This window comes from Balaenoptera physalus (assembly GCF_965194825.1).
Source record: "Balaenoptera physalus genome assembly, chromosome: 5".
In the NCBI taxonomy this organism is placed as follows: domain Eukaryota; kingdom Metazoa; phylum Chordata; class Mammalia; order Artiodactyla; family Balaenopteridae; genus Balaenoptera; species Balaenoptera physalus.
Window position 1 is genome coordinate 131,378,408 of NC_138884.1, and position 25,057 is coordinate 131,403,464.

The window sequence follows — 25,057 nt, forward strand, 5'->3', positions numbered from 1 at the left end:
AGTAGTATAACAATAAGAGATTTAGTTTTAAGAGATTCGCTGTGGCAGCATTTCACACAATGAAGCTCCCTTTATTGATACTGTCATAAAAGTTTTGCTCTCTATTCAGAGCGGATTCTCTTCAAATCAGAGCACCGGTCTCCTTTTTGTTAGCGATCTGTCCGCACCTGTGCTCATCTGCCTCTTGGCCTCAGGAAGGCAATTCATTACCATTCGCTTAGGGTGGGTAGCGAAATGATTTTTCAAACCCGTCCCTTACCTCCGCCTCAAGGTCGAGGTTCCGCCCCAAGCCCGCCCAGGAGGGGGAGAAGGGGCGGGGCGTCCCAATTCCTGGGCGGGGCTCGGGTGGCGTGCCTCGAGGCGCCGGCGCCGTGACGTAGGACGTTACCAATTGACGCAGCCGCAGTGCCGCCCGGCCCCAACTCGGACCCCTCCCATCCTCCTCCGCCCCACTCTGTGTCAGAGGCTGGGGCCCCGGGCCGGATTTCGGGCGGCGGGTCCGGGTGGCGGGGCTGGAGGGTGTGGACCCGCGCAGCGCTCAGCAGGCCGTGTCCGGCTGGGCGCTGCAGCTGCCGCCGCCGCCGCCCAAGGCCCTCGGCATCCCCCGGAGAGAGACCAGAGCGATTCCGGGCCGCCCCGGCGCTCGCTCAGGTGAGGGGATGGGTCCGGCTGAGCAGGGTTTGGGTGGGCAGCACTCCTCCCAGCATCTCTGGACCTCAGTCTGGTCGGAATCAGGGAGGTGTGGCTTCGTCGCGACTGCCTGGTGCGGCGTCGACTCATCTCTTATTCGTTTGCCATCCTTACCTGCAGCACGGGGACTTGTACACCGGGTGTCGAAGGCCCATGAGAAGGCCAGAAAGGGCCATGATGGGTGACTCGGGGCTCGAATGCAGGAACTGGCCCCTGCCTAGTGGTATGGAGGGCGGGCGACGCCCACCTGCGGGTGTGTGGGAAGGACCGTGCACCTGCAAACTCTGGCTTCAGCCTTGTTAGCTGCACCGGGCTGCAGGAGACCCCATACTGGTTAACGCAGGGTCGATTTTGGACCAAGGGCGGTGGAGCCTTAGAAACCCTCTTTACTCCCCAGGCGTGATGTGTTTGTATTCTGATTGGTGCTTGCTGGGTCTACACTATGGAAGAGTACGTTTCAGCGGAAACATCTTTTGACCAAAGGAGGGTGAAGGGAAGTTGATTTTCCCTCTGCAGAATTGTCCCCCTCCCGCTCCTCTTGGCCTTAGTTTTGACAGATGCAAGTTTGGGACGCTTGTTAAAGGGAAAGAGTTCTTGTAAATTTCCTCTGTAAGGAAATCATTGTTTTCTATGACTGTTCAAGCGTCTAAGTTTCAACTGGTTTCATGTTGCTGCTTTCAACTCTGTGCATGGCATTGAAGCTGATTTAAGTTCACTAGATACATAAAGTATAAAAATAGATGAATTAACCAGAACATTTATCTTATATAAGTATTAAGTGGTACATGCTTTATGTGCATATATTATCTTATTTAATCATCATAACAATCCTATCATATAAAGTCTGTTATTACGCTCATTTTATAGATGAGAGAACTAAATCCCACAGCCCTAAAAAACAACTTGTCGAAAGTCAGAGCTGTGATTTAGATCAGGTAATTGTACTCCAGTTTAGAGTCCCTTAATCAGTATGCTTTACCACTTCTAAGCATCGTGAGAATTTGCAAGGTGATTTTCATTTGATAAAAAGTGTGCCAGGTGGGAATAGGAAGGAAACTGGGGCACCATTCTTGCCAGCAAGGACCCAACAGTTTGAGAGAACAACTTTTTCAAGGAGTATGTTTTAAAGGTAGGATTTGACCTCTAGAACCCTCTGATTACCAAAATCATGCCCTTTCCATACGTACAGTGGTTTTGAAACCTTTGGAAGACTGTAGTTCGGAAATTGTGGTCTTATTCTAGTTTTAGGAGTATTTCTTGCTCAGAAACTTTAAAGGAGGAAATGTAATATTGGATTAACACTAAAGACTTTTCTTGTGTGTGCACACACGCAGGTGCATGTGTAATCAAATCATTTAATCTGAAATGGTGAAACTGCTGATAAAGCCAGAATATCTTGTATAATTGGTTAAAATGGGTGATCTTTTCAGGTGTGTTAAGATGAAACACTGCAGACAGGCCTTCTGAAGATCAAGAAAAGGAAAAACAGAACATTACAGACTCTGGGAAAAAAACTTGGTAAATATATTGGGTTTTCAGTTAAAGCTCAGATAGAGGAAATCTGATTTTCTGCTTCAGTTGTAATTTAACCTGATCGAATGGTCTAAGAATGGGGGTGGGGTGACAGTAGTGTATAACGTGACCTGCCATTCATTTTACCTGACTTTTGAACTATTGCTATGTGACTGACAGTTGAGTCATGTGTTTAGCTTGTGTATTGGCAGGAGAAAGCGAAGGGAATCGTTGGCTTGATTCTGTATCAAGTGTCAACTTCCTTTTCTCTCTTTTGCTTCCTCATTAATCTGCCCATTTATAAAGGGTTATAAAAAGAAAGGAAGAAAATTAGTTGACGTTTGGTTTGTTCTTCATAGAATATGTGTTTGTTTGAACTTAAGTGTATTTTTCATTATGAGTTCAATGGAGAATAGTAGAAGACATGGTTAAACATGATTGAGAAAATCTTAATTAATTTCATAAATATTTATTGAGTACCATACGTCAGGCATTTTTTCAGGCTTCTGTTGAGAGTAGTGGTCATCATGGCCCTGGAGAGTACTAGAGTAGTGAACTTTTTTCTAGAAGGTAAGATTTTTGTGAACCCATATCTTTTATTTATTTATTTATTTATCTATCTATCTATTTATTTTTGGCTGCATTGGGTCTTCGTTGCTGCTCCTGGGCTTTCTCTAGTTGCAGCGAGCGGGAGCTACTCTTCGCTGCGGGGCGTGGGCTTCTCATTGTGGTGGTTTCTCTTGTTGTAGAGCACAGGCCCTAGGTGCATGGGCTTCAGTAGTTGTGGCACGTGGGCTCTAGAGCACAGGCTCAGTAGTGGCACACGGGCTTAGTTGCTCCGTGGGCATGTGGGATCTTCCTGGACCAGGGATCGAACCCGTGTCCCCTGCGTTGGCAGGTGGATTCTTAACCACTGCACCACCAGGGAACTCCCTGAACCCGAATCTTTTATAAAAGTTTTATATGCAAGGATGGTTTTGGTTTATGTAAAAGACTAGGAAAACAGCACTACTCATACAATAAGTGTTTGTATTTATAATAATTCTTTCATATTATTTTAGTTAATAAAGGAAGGCACTCTACTAGAGCTACTTTAAGGTACAGTGGGAAACTAGGATTCTTACAGACTTCACTTTAGTGTACTCTTTTCCATGTTAGAGATTGTAGTAGACCACATGTTCTTTATCCATTCATCTGTTGATGGGGACTTGGGTTGTTTCCATATCTTGGCTATTGTAAATAATGTGATATATATATATAGAATACTACTCAGCCATAAAAAAAAGATGTAACTTTGCCATTTGTGACAACATGGATGGACCTTGAGGGTATTATGCTAACTGAAATAAGATGGAGAAAGACAAATAACATGATTTCACTCATATGTGGAATATAAAAAACAAACAAATTAAATGAACAAACCAAGCAAAAACACAGTTACTGAGAACAGAGTAGTGGTTACTAGAGGGAAAGGGATTGGGGGGGGGGTAGGGCAAAAAGGGAAAAGGGGATCAACTGTATGGTAATGGATAGAAACTATAAATTTTTGTTGGTGAGCGCATTGTAGTTTATACAGAAGTACAAATATAATGTACACATGAAATTTATATAATGTTATAAACCAATGTTACCTCAAAAAATAAATTATAAAAAGGTAGTGATAGAATTTCAAAAGTTCATGGGAGATTAAGAAAATTAACTCTTTAATTTGAGAAAATTTCAGGGAACTTATATATGACAAATAGAAAGGACATGGTCAGATGCAACAATCTGGATGATGAGTTGTAGAGAGATGAGCTTGGAAGCATGGCAGTCAATTAGAGGCTATTGTAGTAATCCACGTGGCAAATGAGAATTAGAAGCACAGTAGTGTAAATGGGAATTAAGGGATGGAGATGGATTAGATAGCTATAAAGGAGATAGAATGGATAAGATTTAGTGGGCTTGAGGGAAAGTGGAGTCAGGGTGATTTCTAGCCATTATCATGTTCAATTTTATAATTAATGTTTAATAAATATTTTCAGAATAAATGAATTATCTGATACCTGGCTTGGGAAGCTGAGTGGATTCCAGGCCATTTACCGAGGGAATATATAGGAAGAGAAATAGATTGAGGAACATGGTTGGAGGAGATGAGTTCAGTTGAGGCTATTATATTTGAGGCATCTGTGACTTCCAAGAAATGTCATTAGGCAGTTGTATATACAGATCTGAGTTAAGAAGAAGACTCAGCTTGAGATATAAATTTGAAGTCACAGTTTATAGATGATAGTGAAAAGCAATGGGAATGGATGAGATCAGTCAGGAAGAAAAACATAGGGTAAAAGAAGAGAAATGAGGATGAGGAACACTAATATTTAAGGGTATTTAAGGGTAAGGTGGAAGGAAAACATACCTCAAAAGAGATGAAGTAGTGGGCAGGGAAGTGGGAGAAGATCAGCAGAGTCACAAGTAAGTGGAAGAACTGAGTTTGGAGAAAAGGAATGAGTATTAGGCATCTTTGAGACATCAGATAAAATGAGGATAACACAAATACCCATTGGACATGTCAGTTAAGTCATTGACTTCAGCAAGAGCAATTATATAGGTGGATCCAGTTCACACTGGCTAAGAGATAAGGAATTGAAATAGCTAATGTCATTTGCTCTTTCAGAAAGTTTGGTTTTAAACAGGGGATAGTTAGAGATAGTTTGAGATAGATAGATAGATGAGTTTGAGAGAGGGTTTTTGTTTTTTAAAGGTACGAATGATATGAATACATTTACAGTCTTTATTTGCTGAGGATAAGAAGCCATCAAAAAGAGAATCTGAAGATAGAAGAGTGAGGGAGAAGAATTGGTGGAGCAAGGTCATTAACCAAGTTGGAAGGGATAGAATACAAAGGTGCAAGTCAGGGGTGCTTCAGATAGACCTCTCCCGAGACAGGGGGGGAGGGAGGTGGTGATGAGTATGGGTACAGATCAATTTGTAGGAGGCAGGATAGAGGTTGTGCCACAGAGTCCTTGCAGGAGACTCCCACTTATGGTGGAAAGAGTATATGATTCATTCATGTGATTGGTAGCCTTCTTGGTGTGGTATTGCTGACTCCTGATCATTTGGTGAGGAGGAGTGGAGTGAGGGTAGTTGAGCTTAAGATGGCAGGTATGAACCATCAGGGTAGAGATAGCTTGCAGATATCTCACAAAATTACCTTTCTCATACTTTGTATTAGTTATCTATTGCAGAGTAAGAAATTATCCCAAAACTTAGTGGCTTGAAATATTTATTATCTCAGAGTTTCTGTGGGTTGGGAATTTGGGAGTGACTGAACTGGTTGCTTCTGGGTTCAGGTCTCATGAGGTTGTAGTTGATTGGCTGGGACTTCAGTCAACTGAGTGCTCAGCTGGGGCTGGAAGAGTTGCCTCCATGATGGTTCATTCACATGTCTTTTGGCCGGAGGCCTGAAATCCTCACCACATGAACTTCTCTAGGGCTTCTGAAGTGTCCTAACAAGGCAGCTGTCTTCCCCTGGAGCAGATGATCCGAGAGAGAGAGGGAGAGAGAAAGAGAAAGGAGGAAGCTGTGATGCCATTTTTGACCCAGTCACAAACCATTGCTTTGCCCTGTTCTTTTAGAACTGAATCACTAAGTCCAGCCCACACTTGGGAGGGGAATGAATTAAGCTCCACCTCTTGAAGGGAGGAATATCAGATACTTTTTGGACATACTTAAAAACTACCACGCACTTTCTATCAATTGTCAGTTTCTTTAGGGGGGCAGATAAGCTCTTTAAGAATATGTAGATTCAGCCTTTATATCCAGGTGAGAGAAGTACAGAAAAGTGGGGAGGTGGTTCAGTCAGATTTGGCTCACTTTACCATTTGGTCTCCATTGCCGCTAATTAGGCTCAATAACTTGATGTGTTGCCTCTTGTAGTTAATTTAAAAAAGTGATTGCTGACCTTTGATTTAATAGAGGATTCTTTTAGGAGAAAAAAATGCCATAGTGGGCAAAATATGAATTTTTTATACCAAAATATGGATTTTGGTAACATTCAATATTAGCTCCTAAACTAGAATTTAGAGGTAGAAGGAAGGAACTCATTTTTCATAGCAAAGAAATTGAGGACTAAAAGACAAGTACAGGCTGATTTCTGTGAACATATATGATATGAGAGGCAATATAACACAGACTCTAAAGCCAGACTGTCTAGGTTCAAATCCCAGGTCAGCCATGTCTTAGCCGTATTTGTGCTTAGCTTCTCACTGCCACAACTTCCTCATCTGTAAAATGGGGAATTGTAAGTAGGTAGTTATTTCTGACAATTAGATCAGTAAATACATGTAAAGTGTTTAGAACAGTGCCTGGCACATAGCAAGCAGTGAATAAATGTTAGCCATTTTATGGTAGCTATATTTTATCATTATAATGGTGAGTTAATACCATGGCATGAACATTTCAAAGAGTAATATAACATTGTCCAAAATGTTTACAGTCTGAGCTTTATAGACTACTCACCTTATTGGACTTTGTCGCTTTTGATGTACATGGAAAGTGTGTTTCTATCCAGCTCCATATCCATTTAAAATACTGTGTCAGATATCACTAGTAGTATTGTATAAGGTCACATCTGCATTTTTTCCTGAAGCAGCCTTTTTTGTTGTAGTAGGTACATAGAAGTTCAATTTCAATTACAGCAGTGTTCTCAGTTCATAGGAATTGGCTATTAAATGGATCTTTTGGGCTCTCTGCATAGCAACATGCTAATAAAAAATAATTTCCTTGAACTTGATATGATGAGATTGTTGGTAAACACACATGACCAGTTTCTTCCTCCCTCTCCCCCATATCCAAAGACCCTATTTTATTGGGTGAGTAGTTTGAATATATATTAGGTGGGGTTTTCTGATGTGACTTCAGGCAGAAGATAACAAGATTAAGGGCCAGATAAGAAAATGGAAATACTGGTTTTATTACAAGAAACCTTCTTTAGAATTTTACTTTGCTGATGCTAGTTTTTTTAAAGTTTTATGCCTTCTGGTGTGTCAATATGGAAGGGATATATAGAATTCTAGATTAAAAGAATTAAAAGAAACTTGTAGATTGTGTTCCCCAGCCAGTACAAAAAGTGAAAACAAAACCCCACAGCTAATCAATTTATGGGATGCAGAAGTGGAAGGGTTAAACTTTTCACTCATGGCACTTTCTGTTGATGTCTTTGTATTGCTGGCCATATTGAAGAATACACTGAAGGTAGTAATTACTTCTGGTGTGCTGTATGGAGGTGGGTAATATTTATAAATCATGGTTTCTTCTAGATTTGAAGAAGTTGAAGTTAGCTCTTTTTACCCCATCATTAGTAGATATGCTTTCTACAGCTTTTTAAGAGTTTCGTTTTGTTTTTTGTGCTTTCTATAAACATTTAGGTGAACCAGCATAAATTTCTGGCTATAGCAGTGAGGTTTGCTAAAGTGCAGTATTTTTATTGGATGATATGACTTCTTAGATGTTAACTCTTTCATATGTGACATGAAGAACCATTTTTGTAGCACAGATTATGATATTAAAAGGTACTCTACATTGGTTTGTTGATTTATACTGTTTGAATCGTTGGTCACCATATCTGAATAATATCAGTACTTCAGCAATAATTGCCTGGTGACAATTGAACTTTGGTATTTGATCTGCTTTTAAGAATCTCAATAGTATTTTTAGAGCTATGTTATTCATATTAACTTAATACTTTTTTTTTTGTTTTTAGTGCTACCTAGACTCATGGCCCATGCTGTCCAAAAGTTTGGTGCATTTAATACATTTTTGATTGTCATTTATATCAACTAATTTCTTCTTTGTTATAAATTTCTGTTGTTTAATTAAATATATATATTTCTCTTTTATATTTTTATCTTTTACTAACAATACATTAGTCATTGTTTACTGGTGTGCATCTTATGGTTTTTTAACTTTCACCTTGTGTTGAACTGGTTTTCTTTGAAAGAAGAACATTAATGATAGCTCAGCTACCACTGTTATAATGTGTTTCTTGTCAAACACTTTGCTCTGAGTTTTATGTTTGCTCTTCAAGGAAGAGATGGCCATTTTACAACTTGGAAACAGGCTCAAAGAGATTAAGTAACTTGCTCCAGTTATCTCACAGCTAAGGAAGGGCTAGAAGGGATAGAGAGAGGGAGCTTTACATTGCAAATCTGCTTTAAAGCCTATTCTGTTTGATTTCTGTTATTTCTGATTGTTACTTTACCACTTAATTCTGTTGGTCTTTAGAGTTAGTTAATAGTTAATAGGTCAAATTGTGCTTGTTGCATGTAGAATCCTGGGGCTGAAAGGGTCCTGGAATGACTCTTTCTAGGTAGAGAGGATTATTCCCAATCTGTTTGATCTAAGAGAATAATTGTCTATTTTGTTTGTTTAAATGAACAGAATAGGACATTACATAATTTTGCTTTATGTACACAAAGCTGCCAACCCTGACCACATTTTTTAAGGAAACTAAATTTGCTTTTTTTGCCCACCATCTTCTTTTTAAGGTTTTTCCCGTTTTCAGGAATCTCAGGCCTTTTGTGATATTCCTGGATCTTGCTTGTTAATGAGAAAAGTAATCTATTGAATTAATTTATACTAATAACACATGGTAATAATTAATGGTAGCTATTATTGAGATACTCTAAAGATATCTTTGCATTTTAAGAGAGAATATTGGTTGGTACTCTATTTGAAGAAATGGATGGTGGGATTTTAGGCCTTGTATCCTGATGGGCAAATTTTTTTAGGCGTAGAGGGCTCTTCAAATCACTATATGCTCAGTTGGTAATATCAACCTTTATATGCATTCCAATACTATCTTAAATGTAAATGTTTACATATTTCTTTTGCTTGAGATGTTCAATTGCAGGTACTTTTCTGTTTTGTATTATTTTATTTGTGTAGCGTCATAGAATTGGAAGGAGCATCACAAAGTCATTTGTTTCAGGCCCACTGCCTTTAGATTGCTGAGTGCTCAGACTACTTGAGCCATTGTAGAAACAGTTCAAATGAATTAAACACTCTTGAAACTTCATTTTGTATAAAAATGTTGCCATCTGATTTGTGTTTTACTTTTGCTTTGGGATGTCATTATGCCATAGGAAACGTAAGCAGTCTGTTTTGACAGTTCCTTTGTGTTGGTATTTACTGAGCTCTTTGGGTCAATTACCTGACTTCTTAATTAAGGAGGATATAAATGACTTTGAAATTGGGACCTCTACAAAGGTATCTCAAGGTAATTTCTTACATATTTACAGAAACCAAACCGTACCTGAAAAGTTTTCAAGTAAGTGTATATTCTATAACAGTTAATGTAAAATCAGTCAAGTTTGGTTTATGGGCAGGCAATGCAAAAGTGTGTACAAAGTGCATACTTCACAGAATTTCTAGTATACAGAATGCTGCTATGTGCTAATAGGTATTCAAGCTTGATGTTGAAGAGAATGCCAATGTTGATGAAGCTTAAAGGAGAGCTATGAAGTCGATATATTTTCCAACTCTTAAAACCCATGTAGCACAGGGAACTGTATTGAATATCCTGTGATAAACCATAATGGAAAAGAATATAAAAGAAAAGAATGTCATGTGTATAACTGAGTCACTTTGCTGCACAACAGAGATGGGCACAACAATCTTGTGCCAAACTATAGTTGATTGGCACAATCAGCTATACTTCAAAAAAAATTAAAAAAACAAAGAAACAAACAAAAAAACCCCAGGTAGTTTCCTTTATGGAAAAGGAACAGTGATTAAATTCAAAGAACTTTAATATAATGGTCTGAAGGTATGTGAATGCCTTTTATACAAATAATTGTGACTTTATTGTTGCATGAGGGATTTGAGTATGATTAATTTTTTTCCTTCATTTTTGTTATATTTGGAATTGGGTTATCAAAAGGATATTTTGATATCCTTTTCTTAAACTCAAGTGAATGAAAACCAAATTTTCTTGAGTGTGAAAAAGATCATTTAGGACGCTCTTGGCCTTGAGTACAGTGGAAATACTTGCTTACCTTTGGCAATAGCTCATAATGATGTACTTTTTATAATGATGCATTTATTTTCATTCATTTATGAAACAAGTATTTATTGAGAGACTACTGCATACCAGGAACTTTGTTGGATATTGCACACTCAATGAATAGGGCGAGCATATCCTTAAAGAGCAGTTAGCTGTCTAGGTGGGGAGACAGACTTCTAAACTGATAATTACAATACAGTGTGATAAATGCTAATATACAGTTACCACTGTGGGCATCTGGAGCTCACTACCGCTGGGGAACTCGCGGAGACTAAATAAAATATTCCTCAGAGTTATCCCAAGCCAAGAGCAGGGAAGCTGCAGGCGTTTACCCACCAACCTCCTAGCCATCATTGACATTAACTCTGGCATTTCTGGCTTGCCCTGAGGACAAACTGAGCATGTTCCTGCAGCCAGAAAGCAGCCTACAGTAGGATGTTACAGGTGTTCAGAATGAATAATCTTCTGGTGTAGAGGTGAACGTCAACAGTTTATGGGCAAGACACCAATGGCATTTGTTGCCAGTATCAGGCGTTTACACAATGTATTATCTACTATGTGCTACGCATTGTTCTAAATGCTTTACATATCTGAACTCATCAATTCTCACTATACAACTCTGTGAGGTAGGTACTGTTAGTGTCCTCATTTAACAGATGAAGAAATAGAGCACAGAGTGGTTAGGTAACTTTCCCATGATCACATAGCTATAATGTCAGAGCTGGTTTTTAAACTTTATTTATTTATTTATTTATTTTTGGCTGTGTTGGGTCTTCGTTTCTGTGCAAGGACTTTCTCTAGTTGCGGCAGGCGGGGGCCACTGTTCATCGTGGTGCGCGGGCCTCTCACTATCGCGGCCTCTCTTGTTGCGGAGCACAGACTCCAGACGCGCAGGCTCAGTAGTTGTGGCTCACGGGCCTAGTTGCTCCGCGGCATGTGGGATCTTCCCGGACCAGGGCTTGAACCCGTGTCCCCTGCATTGGCAGGCAGACTCTCAACCACTGCGCCACCAGGGAAGCCCAGAACTGGTTTTTGAACCCAGGTGGTCTAGTACAGAGTCCATGCTCTCAGTCCACATAATGGTCTGCTTCTGGAACAATACAGCCTGAAGCAGGGCCTTTTGACTCTTCTGTTTTCCCTTGGTAACTGCTTCCTCTTTCTCCCTTCCTCCAGTCTCTTTCCTGTTTAGTGTTCTCTACTTCCTTCCTTGTTTGTAGCTTGCCCCTCTCTAGAACAGTACAGCTGTTCAGCTTCCATTCTTACACTCAAGGCTATCAAATCAAATAATTCTTGCTAAGGTGTTAACTGATCTTTCTGATGTTTTGATGAAGGCTTTGAGTTTCATATTGCTTGGTATTTGCATTTTAATTTTTAAAAAAGACAAAGATTTAAGAACCCTAGAAGGTAAGACATGATGGTAGAATGACGGAAGATCAAGTTGATATTTTTGGGTTAGGAAACACCTATTCCTTGGCCATAGTTATAAGGAGAGGTCAAGGGGTGTGTGCTTGGGCAAGAAAAGCCCCTTTCTCGCCTGTCATTTCCTGTCTTCCAGCCACCACCCTCCCTTTTTTCTTTTTAAATTATGGAAGAATTACAAGCCAATTGTAAAACATTTAAATAATACTTAGTTATCAAGAGTAAAAGTGAAAGTCCTGCTTTACTGATTCTTTTCCTTCCCCCAAATCTCCTCCCACTGCTCTTGGAGGTAATGGCTTAGCTAATGTTTTTGCAGATTAATAAAAGTATATACATATGCACACACCATATATGTACATGCATATGTGGTGTATCTGTATGGTGTATATATGTAATACACATAATGGATAGTCTTTTTTAAAAATGTAAGTGGAATACTATACATCTTTTCGCTCAACTTGCTTTTCTCCTGCTAACATTACATGTAGCCTGGACATTTCTCTGTATTATCCCCTATAGAGCTATTTTATTCTTTTAAAAAGGCTGCATATTATTTCACGTGGTAATAGTATTTATGTGGTAAGAGTGTACCATAATTTATTTAACTATTTTCCTATTAATTGACATTTTTTCTGTTTTCTCAGTATGATATATAATGTTGCAGTGATTGTCCTTGAAAAAACATCTTTGCGTCTAAGTATTAATGAGAAATAAATAGAGCCTTAGAACTGAAATGTTCAAGTCAAAGCATGTACATTTTTGTAGTATCTGATAAAGTGGTCTTCTCAAAGGCAGTTTACTCCCATCAACTGTATAAGTGCCCATTTCCCCATACTTTTGCCAATGTAGTTGTTTTCAGTCTATCTAATTTTCGCTTATAGTCGGTGATAAATTGTGATTATCCCCAATTGCTAGTGATATTGATTATCTTTCTCTGTGAATTGCCTGTTTATATATTTTCTCATTTTTCTATCAGATTATTTGTATTTTTTGTATTGACTTGTAGGATGACCTCTATTCTTGTAGGACCAGTCAAGATTTGGAGTTCTATCTTTAAAAGTCTGATGATGCAAGTATTAGATGTTAGATAGTTTTATTCCTTCCTGCTAGTGGAAGAGAAAATAGGTTGAATGTAGTATTTGAAAAGATTTTACAGATAATTCATTTTGAAAAGTAATCTTTTTTGGAAAGCTATTTCTAAGAATGTTGGTAGTAGTGGTGGTATTAAATTAGGGACTTTGATAAATCTCTGGTTGTTGCTGTGTTTGATTAAACTGTTTCACATTTTCATGCTTTTCTTTGTATGCCACTAAAATATTAATTGCCGCAATTTCTTTTCTAATGTGTACAGCAGTTTTGAAATGAGTACCATGGATTTCAGGAAGAATGAAGAGAAGAATATAGGTGAATCATGAAAATATTGAGAGAACATGTCTTAAAACATGTAGATCAGTGTTACCTTCTTATGTAATAGATAAAAATGCCATTTAAAATGATATGATACTTGAAAACAGTGGCTGTGTTCAAGGCATTGTCACTGGTATTTTGGATTCAAAGATGACTAAAACAATCTCTGTTGGTCATTATGATTCAGAAGAGAGAGGCAAGATAGATTAGATTCAGGTTATGCATCTTTGGCAGGAATATCAAGGAAGTGAGGCTGTTTTCTTCTATTAAAAAGTGCACGATTTTGATTTGTCCCTATATTGATGGTGTTTACGTTGATCACTTAGTTAATTGCCAGCTTTTTCAGAGTTCCTCTTTTTCCCTTTGTCATTAATAATTATTTTGGGGGGCAGTTATTTTGAGATGATATGAGTATCCTGTTGCTCATCAAAATTTAATTGATTATTTATATTCGTATGGACTCATAGATTTGTATTTATTAAATGGGTTGTAACTTATTACTGTTATTTATTTTACTGCTTAAATTGTCCCAGATTTTGCCAGTGGGAGCCTCTGGTTTTTATGTCCTTTTGACATGTTCCCATCATTCTTTGAATACTTCTTTCCTTTCTGGAAAACAAGGCTCATCTTGACTTTCCCTGCCCTAGTTGTGGAATCAGCCATTTCTTCAAGGAGCTCTCTTAATAGGAAACCGTTTTTAGAAGAAAAGTTCTCTGCTCATTTGTATTGGGGTGTTGCTGCTCTCAGGGCCTGTTAATGAACATATGCATACATACACATATATACATTTACAGCTGTATTTGTTTCTATATCCGTTTATATTGAAAACCGTACCTCCAGTTCTTATCCAACACCACAGGCTTAATTCTGATTTTCTTCCTTTATATATCCTCTAGCAGTGAGAAACTTGGCTCCCATTATTCTTGATATGTTTACTTACTTGATTAATCCCCTCCCCCATCCCCTGCATGGGCTATCTCCCAGGTGTTCGCCCCTCATATCCTGCTCCTGCATCAGTGCAGTACCCCAGATCGCCCTCCTGCATGGAAGCTCTACCCATCTCTTTGGGGTCTGATGCCTTCCACTTGGGTTCTGACACCCTGCACCAGGCAACCTGCCTGTGTGGATGACTTCACTCGCCCAGGCTCTGACACCTTGAGCTGGACTGCTTCTCCTGCCCCTCTCCCCCTGCCTTGGACCCTCGTCCTTCCACTCAGTCTCCAGCACCCTGTGCCTGACCTCTTCCCTGCAAGTATCGCCTCCTCATCCTGCTATGGCTTCAGTACCCTGAAATACTGCCACTTTTCCACTAGCCTCATCACCGCACAAATGGGTATTTAAAGGTATTATTTGGCTCTGATATTCTACTCTAGGCCACTGAGACTCCTGTCCCTCTCTCCCCCATGTGCAGGTGCCTGCCTTACTCTGCTTCACCTTATGGCTTTTTAAATTTTATTTATTTATTTGTTTGTTTATTTATTTATTTAATAGGAGATGGAGCAATCTGCTCTCTCTCTTTTTTTAAATTAATTGGTTTATTTATTTATTTTTGGCTGCCTTCCGTCTTTGTTGCTGTGCGCGGGCTTTCTCTAGTTGTGGCGAGCGGGGGCTACTCTTTGTTGCGGTGCATGGGCTTCTCATTGCGGTGGCTTCTCTTGCTGCGGAGCACGGGCTCTAGGCGCACGGGCTTCAGCAGTTGTGGCTCGTGGGCTCTAGTTGTGGCACATGGGCCTAGTTGCTCTGTGGCATGTGGGATCTTCCTGGACCAGGGCTCGAACCCGTGTCCCCTGCATTGGCAGGCAGATTCTTAACCACTGTGACACTAGGGAAGTCCCATGTTATGGCTTTTAGACCGAACTGTTCAGGAAGGGAAGAGGAAGAGGAAACAACCAGTTTGTTTTTTATTCCATCATTTGCTCCATGAAAAGGTTTTGCAGTAGGTTCTTATATCAGTCTCCACTTCCTCTTCCTTAAGGGATTGGTGGTGTGCCACTTAAACAGTGTAGCAAAGCATAGAGCCCCGTTTCAGTCTGGATTTTCTGTGTCCAATGTTGTTTTTACTCACTTACTTTATGCCAAAATGTCTACTTTTTACTTTAGGGCCCTTGGTAAGTCTTAGCCTTTACTTCTGTGTTTGCTCAAAATATGTTCTTTTAACTATTGAGCCTTTATCTGTTGATTTCTCTTAAAGGTTTTGCATTAACTATTAATTGGACAAATGTTGGTTATAACTGTGTGATACTGCAGTTTTCTCTCTTGGTAACTTGAATACCCTCTTTCTAATTACATTCTCTTTGGCTATGGGTTGTTACAGTGGTGGGTGGTCCAGGTGATTTTGCCTGAGGACTGTAGATCCTTTTGGTGGATAGATCACTTTCCCTTTTATGTGGAGATCCGAATGCCAGGGTGCATCCCTCATGGAGCATCCCCTAGGAGCCACCAGGTGCTCTTTTCATCCTCAGTAGTGTGCTGGTGATACATCTGTAAAATGGTAAAAATAAGTATGAAATAGGTATAGATGTTATTTTATGATATGTAAACCATTATATAATATGTAAATATTTGGTTTTAGATTATAGGTCTTTTCAAAGTGTTTTCTCTCTTTTAAAATTTTTACTTCTTCTAGTCTACAAAACTGAAAAGGGAAGAAAGAAAGCTCATGTTGTAAAAGTTAGCCTCCAAATTTTAAGTTGCTAGTTGACAGATTTTTCAAAGCCTTGAAAAATACAACATTTTTCCCAGTTTTATTGAAATATAATTGACATATAACATTGTATTAGTTTAATGTATACAACATAATGATTTGATATATGTGTATATTGCAAAATGATCACCACAGTAAGTTTAGATAACATCCATCACCTCGCATAGTTACACATTGTTCGTTTTTGTGATGTGAACTTTTAAGATCTCTTAGCAACTTTCAAATATGCAGTACAATGTTGTTAACTATAGTCACCATGCTGTTCATTACACTCCCAGAACTTATTTATCTTATAACTGGAAGTTTGTGCCCTTTGAACATCTTCAATCATTTCCGCCACCCCACGCCTTTGGCCGCCACCAGTATATTCAATATGTGAACATTTTTTACTCTCTAAACCATAGGAATAAAGGTTTACTGAAAAATGAAAACATTAAAAAAATTTCTTTAGCCATCTTGCCCTTAGGTTTGCGTATCACTTTTAATAATAAACCTTTTATTACTGAGCTCTTCATTTTTAAAAAATACATGTTTAATTTGCCTCTAAATTATACTGATTTCAACAATGTAGAAATATGAAATATTGTAATCTCTTGTAGATAGTATCTTGCAATGTTGTCTCACCCAGTTTTTAAACTTGTTTTGTGATCTATGAAGATAGATTTGTGGCGAGTAAACAGAAAACACTTTTAAGTTGACAAGCTAACTGTACTGAATTTCATCTAGAAAGTTGTCCTCACATATTCTTCCTGTTTTAAAATCTGTTTTTCTACTTGTTCATAAAAGTCACATATACTGTTTGGTCTTAAGGGATTATTAACTGCATAGCTTTCTTTGTCTAGCTTCTGTCCCCCCTTTTTCTGATTTATCACAAGATAATTTTGTTATAGGTGGGTTGGGTTAGTCATGCTAATACTGTATTATCAGAGGGATAATTTTCTTGTTTCTTAGATCATAAAATCAGAACTTTCATTCCTCACTCTTTGTTCATTCTCAGTACGTACACACACACACACACACACACACTCTTACATACACACACACATACACGTACATTTTTCATGTCTGACCACAATTTGACATATGTTGTAATTTATCCTGAGCATCCGGTAGCAGGAGATCTGCTTACTGTCCGAACTATCCAGAGTGAATCTAAACTAGGAAGATTGTTTCTCCATGGAATAATGGGAATACACAGCTGATAGAGGTTAAGAAGGATTAATACAACTTAATATATAAATATATTATTATTAAGTAGCAGTTTTTAGGATAAGTCTAGGTGAATTTGTCTAGTGTAGATGATTAATACTTACTCCTTTATTGTTGAGATAAATAGATTAGATTTAAGAATAATTATGTCCCTCTTATTTTGAGCCAGAGTATAGTAGATGAACCTGAGTCTCTATTCATACTTAGAATGGTGAAATCAGGACATTAAAAATATGATACATTGTTTTATATTTTATGTAGAAATGTGGACATGTTTGTTGTTTGTTATATTTTTGCATTCTTATTGGAGAACGCAGAATATGATTTAATAAACTTTCACATTTATTAAATTCACCTGATTTTCCCCTTACATAGATTAAGTTCTGAATTTAACCTTTGAACTCTTTCAGGCCTTTAGATGCTATTCTGGAAAAACTTAAGTAATGGATCAAAGGAAGAATGAGAGTATTGTTCCTAGTATCACTCAATTGGAAGATTTTCTTACAGAACACAATTCCAATGTTGTTTGGCTTCTTGTTGGTAAGTAGAATATATTTTCTTGTACTTTATTGTTTTTTGTGTATGGATTAAAAACTGCCACATTTTAAGCAGTGGTTGACTGAAGTTAGAATGCTTACAGTACCATTTGTTTATTTTTGGGGGAGAAGATTTTAATCTATGCTTCTATGAATATTTGCTCTGGAAACTGCTCTGGAAGGCTATTTTCCTTAGACTGCCTCCTTGTCTGACTTAAGAGAAGTGGGATGAGAAGAAAGACATACCTTATCTTTCCTGTTTCAGATCAGCTCTTCCATTCCCCATCCCAACATATAAGCAAACACTTTTGTTTTATTATAAAAGTGATAAATCCTCGTGGTAAATATGTTTTTGCCTAATTAATCTTCTCATCTCTTTCCTCACTCTTTATGCACTTGACAGTGGGCTTTTCCAGTAATAAGTTTTTTTGTCTTATATTGCCAAACTTTTCTAGGTGTACACAAGTAATACAAGGCAGTGTATACTTAAATTGCAGAGAGAGGGAAGAAATACGAGTGAATGAATGAGTATGAACAAATAAGAAGGAGAAATACAAATAAAATACCAAGGAAGGGAGAGATTACTGTAGGCTGTTACTGCCCAGGATGTTTTGTGGAAGAATGGTGTTTGATTTGAATTTTAGCATGGGAATTAGAAAGATACAGAGAGGAAAATAGGAAGGGTAAGATGGGGTGAGAGAGGAAAGGGAGGGTAATTGTAATATTTATTGAGCATCCTATGTGTGCCACATGCCCCAGGCATTTTGCATATGTTGTCTCACTTAATGCTCACAGCAGACTTATGAGGGTAGGTGTTATTTTCCTATTAACATGTTGGGGAATTGAGGCCCGTAAGGATTAATTAACTTACACAGGTTGCACAGCTCTTTTTTTCTGAGTGCAGGCTTATGCTTCTTTCATGACACTGCAGGATGCATGGTAGGGTTACGGTAGAGGTGAAGTGTATATAAAGGGAATTATAATGATTCATGATTTGTAGGTAGGATTGGATTACCATTTCAACTTCAAGTTTTTTTTTTCCTAATTGACAAACATGAACTACTGTAAATTATCATTAACGAAAAATTAAAAGTAAAATGAAATGCAAAACAGTACTATGAAATATAACTTCATAAAAGCAGCATTGAAAATTGCCTTTTAGTTTACTTAAAGGCAGAATTCTTTCTTTTTTTCTTTTTAACATTTATTTATTTATTTTGGCCGTGCTGGGTCTTAGTTGCAGCAATCGGGATCTTCATTGCGGCATACGGGATCTTTAGTTGCAGCATGCGGACTCTTAGTTGCAGCATGCATGCGGGATCTAGTTCCCGACCAGGGACCAAACCTGGGCCCACGGTGTTGGGAGCGTGGAGTCTTACCCACTGGACCACCAGGGAAGTTCCGGCAGAATTCTTTCTTATTTCCTATGTACCCCTTCTCCTGTCACCTTGAATTTCTCATTTTCACATTGTATACAGCTCCTTTCTTTAAGGTGAAAATAATAGCAACGACCAGAAAAAAACTTGAGGGATTGTTTAATCCCTGTTTTACTAATGGCCTTACGCTATTGAAGGGGATGGGGGGACATGATACAATGAAAAGGCCATAATCCTCAGGTGGTTACTCTCTGGGAAAGAAGCGTACTTTCTCAGCAAATACCTTTTGCCTTTGTGAAGGGCCCGTAACTACCTGCTCTTCACACAGTGATTTACAGTAAAAATTAATGCAAAATGACTTTAAGCTTAAAACAATGTTGTACCATCAAAATAAGTGTTCAAAAGAATTGTTCTAGAAATAATTTTTATGGTCAAATCATAGCACTTGCTACCTCAAAGCTATTACCATCAATCTAAGCTACCTTGAGGAATGTTGTATTTTGACTCTCAGTGACTGCTTTGTTTTATCTATGTTAAATAATTTTTTAAAAATTTTACGAACTTAATATGATGTTTCTAAAAGGTTATACATATTAAATTGCTTTATATTACTGTCTTAATCTAGAAAATAGTTATACTATTTAAACGGATAAGTAAAAGAAAATTTATCGAAAAATACTTTCATGTGTTTTGCGTTTTGTATGTTTATGAACTAGGTTTTTTGGGAATATTATAAATTTTATAGGTGACCATAAACTTTTCATGAAAAATTCATAATCAAATTTAGAATATCATTTACTGTAGTAATATTTACTGGTGTTCTTTAAAAGTAAGTTATTGTCTTATCAATTGCAGCAAAATAGTATTTGGTGGCCTATTTAATATAGATATATCTTGAAGTAGGTTAAAATTGTCACTTCTTTCCAATAGTACTTTAAAAGCAGAGACTGTTGATTTTTTAAAAAAGTGACTTTTTGGGCTTCCCTGGTGGCACAGTGGTTAAGAATCCACCTGCCAGTGCAGGGGACACGGGTTCGAGCCCTGGTCCAGGAAGATCCCACATGCAGTGGAGCAGCTAAGCCCGTGTGCCACAACTACTGAGCCAGCACTCTAGATCCCGTGAGCCACAACTACTGAGCCCATGTGCCACAACTACTGAAGCCCGCACGCCTGGAGCCCGTGCTCCACAACAAGAGAAGCCACCACAATGAGAAGCCCGCACCCCGCAACGAAGAGTAGCCCCCGCTCGCCACAACTAGAGAAAGCCCGTGCGCAGCAACAAAGATCCAACACAGCCAAAAATAAAATAAATAAATTTATTTTTTTAAAAAAGTGACTTTTCTATGATGTAAAAAGAACATCAGTTTTCTTTATTTTTTTTTTTAAATTATTTCCCTTTATTTTTTAATTAATTAATTTATTTTAGTTTTGGCTGTGTTGGGTCTTCGTTTCTGTGCGAGGGCTTTCTCTAGTTGTGGCAAGTGGGGGCCACTCTTCATCGCGGTGCGCGGGCCTCTCACTATCGCGGCCTCTCTTGTTGCGGAGCACAGGCTCCAGACGCACAGGCTCAGTAGTTGTGGCTCACGGGCCTAGTTGCTCCGCGGCATGTGGGATCTTCCCAGACCAGGGCTCGAACCCGTGTCCCCTGCATTAGCAGGCAGATTCTCAACCACTGCGCCACCAGGGAAGCCCAGTTTTCTTTATTTTTAAGTGGACTGTATTAGGAGTGAGCTTTTAGCCTAATAAAGGTAGTTTTTTTTTTTTCATAATATTCAGAAATATGGGCTTTTTCATCTCAGAACATCTTTGTGTATGTTTAATAACTAAAACAGTACAAAGGAGTGAAAAAGGAAACAGGAAAAAAAGGAAAGCAGTTTTACTTGAAACATTGCTTTACTTCATCGGATTGAAATCTGTGTTTTTCTGGCTAATGACTTAAAGAGAATGAAGAAAGTTGGATAAAGAATCAACTTCTGGTTTTGAAAATTCAAGTATTAAATTGTAAGAGGACATTTTACCATATGGAAGTAAATCCTCTCATTTCTGAACATGATAAATGATCTTTCACTAACAAATTTTTATTGAGATATTAAGATGATTGAAGGAAACATATAGTGAGATCCTTTTTTTTTTGCATTTTTTTTTTCCCAACAGCTACCATTTTGTCCTGTGGATGGATTATTTATCTCACGTATTATAATTCTCGGAATGTTGGTCTTATTTTAACACTGGTTCTTAACAGATTATACAAGCATGGCTATATCCATATTGGTAAGTTTGAGTAATTTTTTTCTTCTGTGTAATCTTGAGATGTATATTGTAAATATGTATTTTATAAACAGATAGTAGCTTTAGAAATTTACCTTTGTTTTATGAAAGTTAAACTAATCTAACTGGAATTTCTCTTATATAGCATATAGTTCAAGTAGAGTTGAACTACCACTTGGTTATGTCCTTTACCTCATTCTTATTTCTTAAAGTGTTTCTAAGTGTTTTTTTTTTTTTGGCGTATAAGAGATAATCATTAAAATAATTTGAAAAATCTAGACATGTAAAATATGGAACTAGAAGTTTCTTAAGGTCCTACTATCCAAAGAAAATTTCTAATGCTTGATGAAGTTTTACTGTTTATTTTTAAACTGATACCTAAAAAATCTATAACTGTAAGTGGAATCATCTTGTGTATTTCATTTTGTAGCCTTCTTTATTAATTTAGCTTGACTACTTATAAATGGGAAGTTTGCAAATAGATAGGAGGGTGTATTAGGAAGTTATATGCCTTAGAAAGCCCTAAACCACTGGGAAAGAGGGGTGAAGCGTCAGCAAATAGAATGTTTCTGATCTTCCTTAGAGTTGAGTACCTCTTAGTGGTCAAAAATAAAACTTCTCTCAAACGTAAGTAGTCTTTCATTAATTTGAGGCAATGACTGGTTCCTGGGGTCACCCAAATTAATGGAGGAGAATGGTGAATTAGTCACTGCTTTGGGTTTTTTGTTTGTTTGTTTGTTTATACTGCAGGTTCTTATTAGTCATCAATTTAATACACATCAGTGTATATATGTCAATCCCAATCGCCCAATTCAGCACACCACCATCCCCACGCCACTGTGGTTTTCCCCCCTTGGTGTCCATACATTTGTTCTCTACATCTGTATCTCAACTTCTGCCCTGCAAACCGGTTCATCTATACCATTTTTCTAGGTTCCACATACATGCGTTAATGTATGATATTTGTTTTTCTCTTTCTGACTTACTTCACTCTGTATGACAGTCTCTAGATCCATCCATGTCTCAACAGATGGCTCAATTTCGTTCCTTTTTATGGCTGAGTAATATTCCATTGTATATATGTACCCTACTTCTTAATCCATTCGTCTGTCGATGGGCATCTAGGTTGATTCCATGACCTGGCTATTGTAAATAGTGCTGCAATGAACATTGCGGTGCATGTGTCTTTTTGAATTATGGTTTTCTCTGGGTATATGCCCAGTAGTGGGATTGCTGGATCATATGGTAATTCTATTTTTGGTGTTTTAAGGAACCTCCATACTGTTCTCCATAGTGGCTGTATCAATTTACATTCCCACCAACAGTGCAAGAGGGTTCCCTTTTCTCCACACCCTCTCCAGCATTTGTTGTTTGTAAATTTTCTGATGATGCCCATTCTAACTGGTGTGAGGTGATACCTCATTGTAGTTTTGATTTGCATTTCTCTAATAATTAGTGATGTTGAGCATCTTTTCATGTGCTTCTTGGCCATCTGTATGTCTTCTTTGGAGAAATGTCTGTTTAGGTCTTCTGCCCATTTTTGAATTGGGGTGTTTGTTTCTTTAATATTGAGCTGCATGAGCTGTTTATATATTTTGGAGATTAATCCTTTGTCCATTGATTTGTTTGCAAATATTTTCTCCCATTCTGAGGGTTGTCTTTTCATCTTGTTTATGGTTTCCTTTGCTGTGCAAAAGCTTTGAAGTTTCATTAGGTCCCATTTGTTTGTTTTCGTTTTTATTTCCATTACTCTAGGAGGTGGATCAAAAAAGATCTTGCTGTGATTTATGTCAAAGAGTGTTCTTCCTATGTTTTCCTCTAAGAGGATTATAGTGTCCAGTCTTACATTTAGGTCTCGAATCCATTTTGAGTTTATTTTTGTGTATGGTGTTAGGGAGTGTTCTAATTTCATTCTTTTACATATAGCTGTCCAGTTTTCCCATCACCACTTATTGAAGAGACTGTCTTCTCTCCATTGTATATCCTTGCCTCCTTTGTCATAGATTAGTTGACCATATGTGCATGGGTTTATCTCTGGGCTTTCTATCTTGTTCCATTGATCTATGTTTCTGTTTTTGTGCCAGTACCATATTGTCTTGATTACTGTAGCTTTGTAGTATAGTCTGAAGTCAGGGAGTCTTATTCCTCCAGCTCCATTTTTTTCCCTCAAGACTGCTTTGGCTATTCGGGGTCTTTTGTTTCTCCATACAAATTTTAAGATGATTTGTTCTAGTTCCGTAAAAAATGCCGTTGGTAATTTGATAGGGAGTGCATTGAATCTGTAGATTGCTTTGGGTATTATAGTCATTTTCACAATATTGATTCTTCCAATTGAAGAACGTGGTATATCTCTCCATCTGTTGGTATCATCTTTAATTTCTTTCATCAGTGTCTTATAGTTTTCTGCATACAGGTCTTTTGTCTCCCTAGGTAGGTTTATTCCTAGGTATTTTATTCTTTTTGTTGCAATGGTAAATGGGAGTGTTTCCATAATTTCTCTTTCAGCTTTTTCATCATTAGTGTATAGGAATGCAAGAGATTTCTGTGCATTAATTTTGTATCCTGCAACTTTACCAAATTCATTGATTAGCTCTAGTAGTTTTCTGGTGGCAGTTTTAGGATTCTCTATGTATAGTATCATTTCATCTGCAAACAGTGACAGTTTTACTTCTTTTCCAATTTGTATTCCTTTTATTTCTTTTTCTTCTCTGATTGCCATGGCTAGGACTTCCAGAACTATGTTGAATAATAGTGGTGAGAGTGGACATCCTTGTCTTGTTCCTGATCTTAGAGGAAATGCTTTCAGTTTTTCACCATTGAGAATGATGTTTGCTGTGGATTTGTCATATATGGCCTTTGTTATGTTGAGGTAGGTTCCCTCTATGCCCACTTTCTGGAGAGTTTTTATCATAAATGGGTGTTGAATTTTGTCAGAAGCTTCGTCTGCTTCTATTGAGATGGTCATGTGGTTTTTATTCTTCAATTTGTTAATATGGTGTATCACATTGATTGATTTGCATATATTGAAGAATCCTTGCATCTCTGGGATAAATCCCACTTGATCGTGGTGTATGATCCTTTTAATGTGTTGTTGGATTCTGTTTGCTAGTATTTTGTTGAGGATTTTTGCATCTATATTCATCAGTGATATTGGTCTGTAATTTTCTTTTCTTGTAGTATCTTTGTCTGGTTTTGGTATCAGGGTGATGGTGGCCTCATAGAATGAGTTTGGGAGTGTTCCTTCCTCTGCAATTTTTTGGAAGAGTTTGAGAAGGATGGGTGTTAGCTCTTCTCTAAATGTTTGATAGAATTCACCTGTGAAGCCATCTGGTCCTGGACTTTTGTTTGTTGGAAGATTTTTAATCGCAGTTTAAATTTCATTACTTGTGATTGTTCTGTTCATATTTTCTGTTTCTTCCTGGTTCAGTCTTGGAAGGTTATACCTTTCTAAGAATTTGTCCCTTTCTTCCAGGTTGTCCATTTTATTGGCATAGAGTTGCTTGTAGTAGTCTCTTAGGATGCTTTGTATTTCTGCGGTGTCTGTTGTAACTTCTTTTTCATTTCTAATTTTATTGATTTGAGTCCTGTCCCTCTTTTTCTTGATGAGTCTGGCTAATGGTTTATCAATTTTGTTTATCCTCTCAACCAGCTTTTAGTTTTATTGATCTTTGCTATTGTTTTCTTTGTTTCTATTTCATTTATTTCTGCTCTGATCTTTATGATTTCTTTCCTTCTGTTAGCTTTGGGTTTTGTTTGTTCTTCTTTCTCTAGTTCCTTTAGGTGTAAGGTTAGATTGTTTACTTGAGATTTTTCTTGTTTCTTGAGGTAGGCTTGTATAGCTATAAACTTCCCTCTTAGAACTGCTTTTGCTGCATCCCATACGTTTTGGATGGTC

The 25,057-nt window shown here is 37.8% G+C and overlaps 1 protein-coding gene across 12 annotated transcripts in view; it reads left to right on the plus strand.

The window, feature by feature from the left end:
• The first annotated feature begins 397 nt into the window (after positions 1 to 397).
• Positions 398 to 25,057, plus strand: part of BLTP1 (bridge-like lipid transfer protein family member 1) — a 204,277-nt gene continuing 179,617 nt past the window's right edge. For 9 of the 12 annotated variants that reach the window (XM_082462683.1, XM_082462685.1, XM_082462692.1 and 6 more), the window contains exons 1-4: positions 398 to 651; positions 2,121 to 2,208; positions 17,393 to 17,522; positions 21,049 to 21,165. In XM_082462683.1, coding sequence (XP_082318809.1) covers positions 17,426 to 17,522; positions 21,049 to 21,165 — 214 coding nt within the window. In that variant the 5' untranslated portion in view covers positions 398 to 651; positions 2,121 to 2,208; positions 17,393 to 17,425. The remainder of the gene's footprint in view (positions 652 to 2,120; positions 2,209 to 17,392; positions 17,523 to 21,048; positions 21,166 to 25,057) is intronic. The other 3 variants (XM_082462694.1, XM_082462684.1, XM_082462687.1) reach the window with 2 other exon arrangements.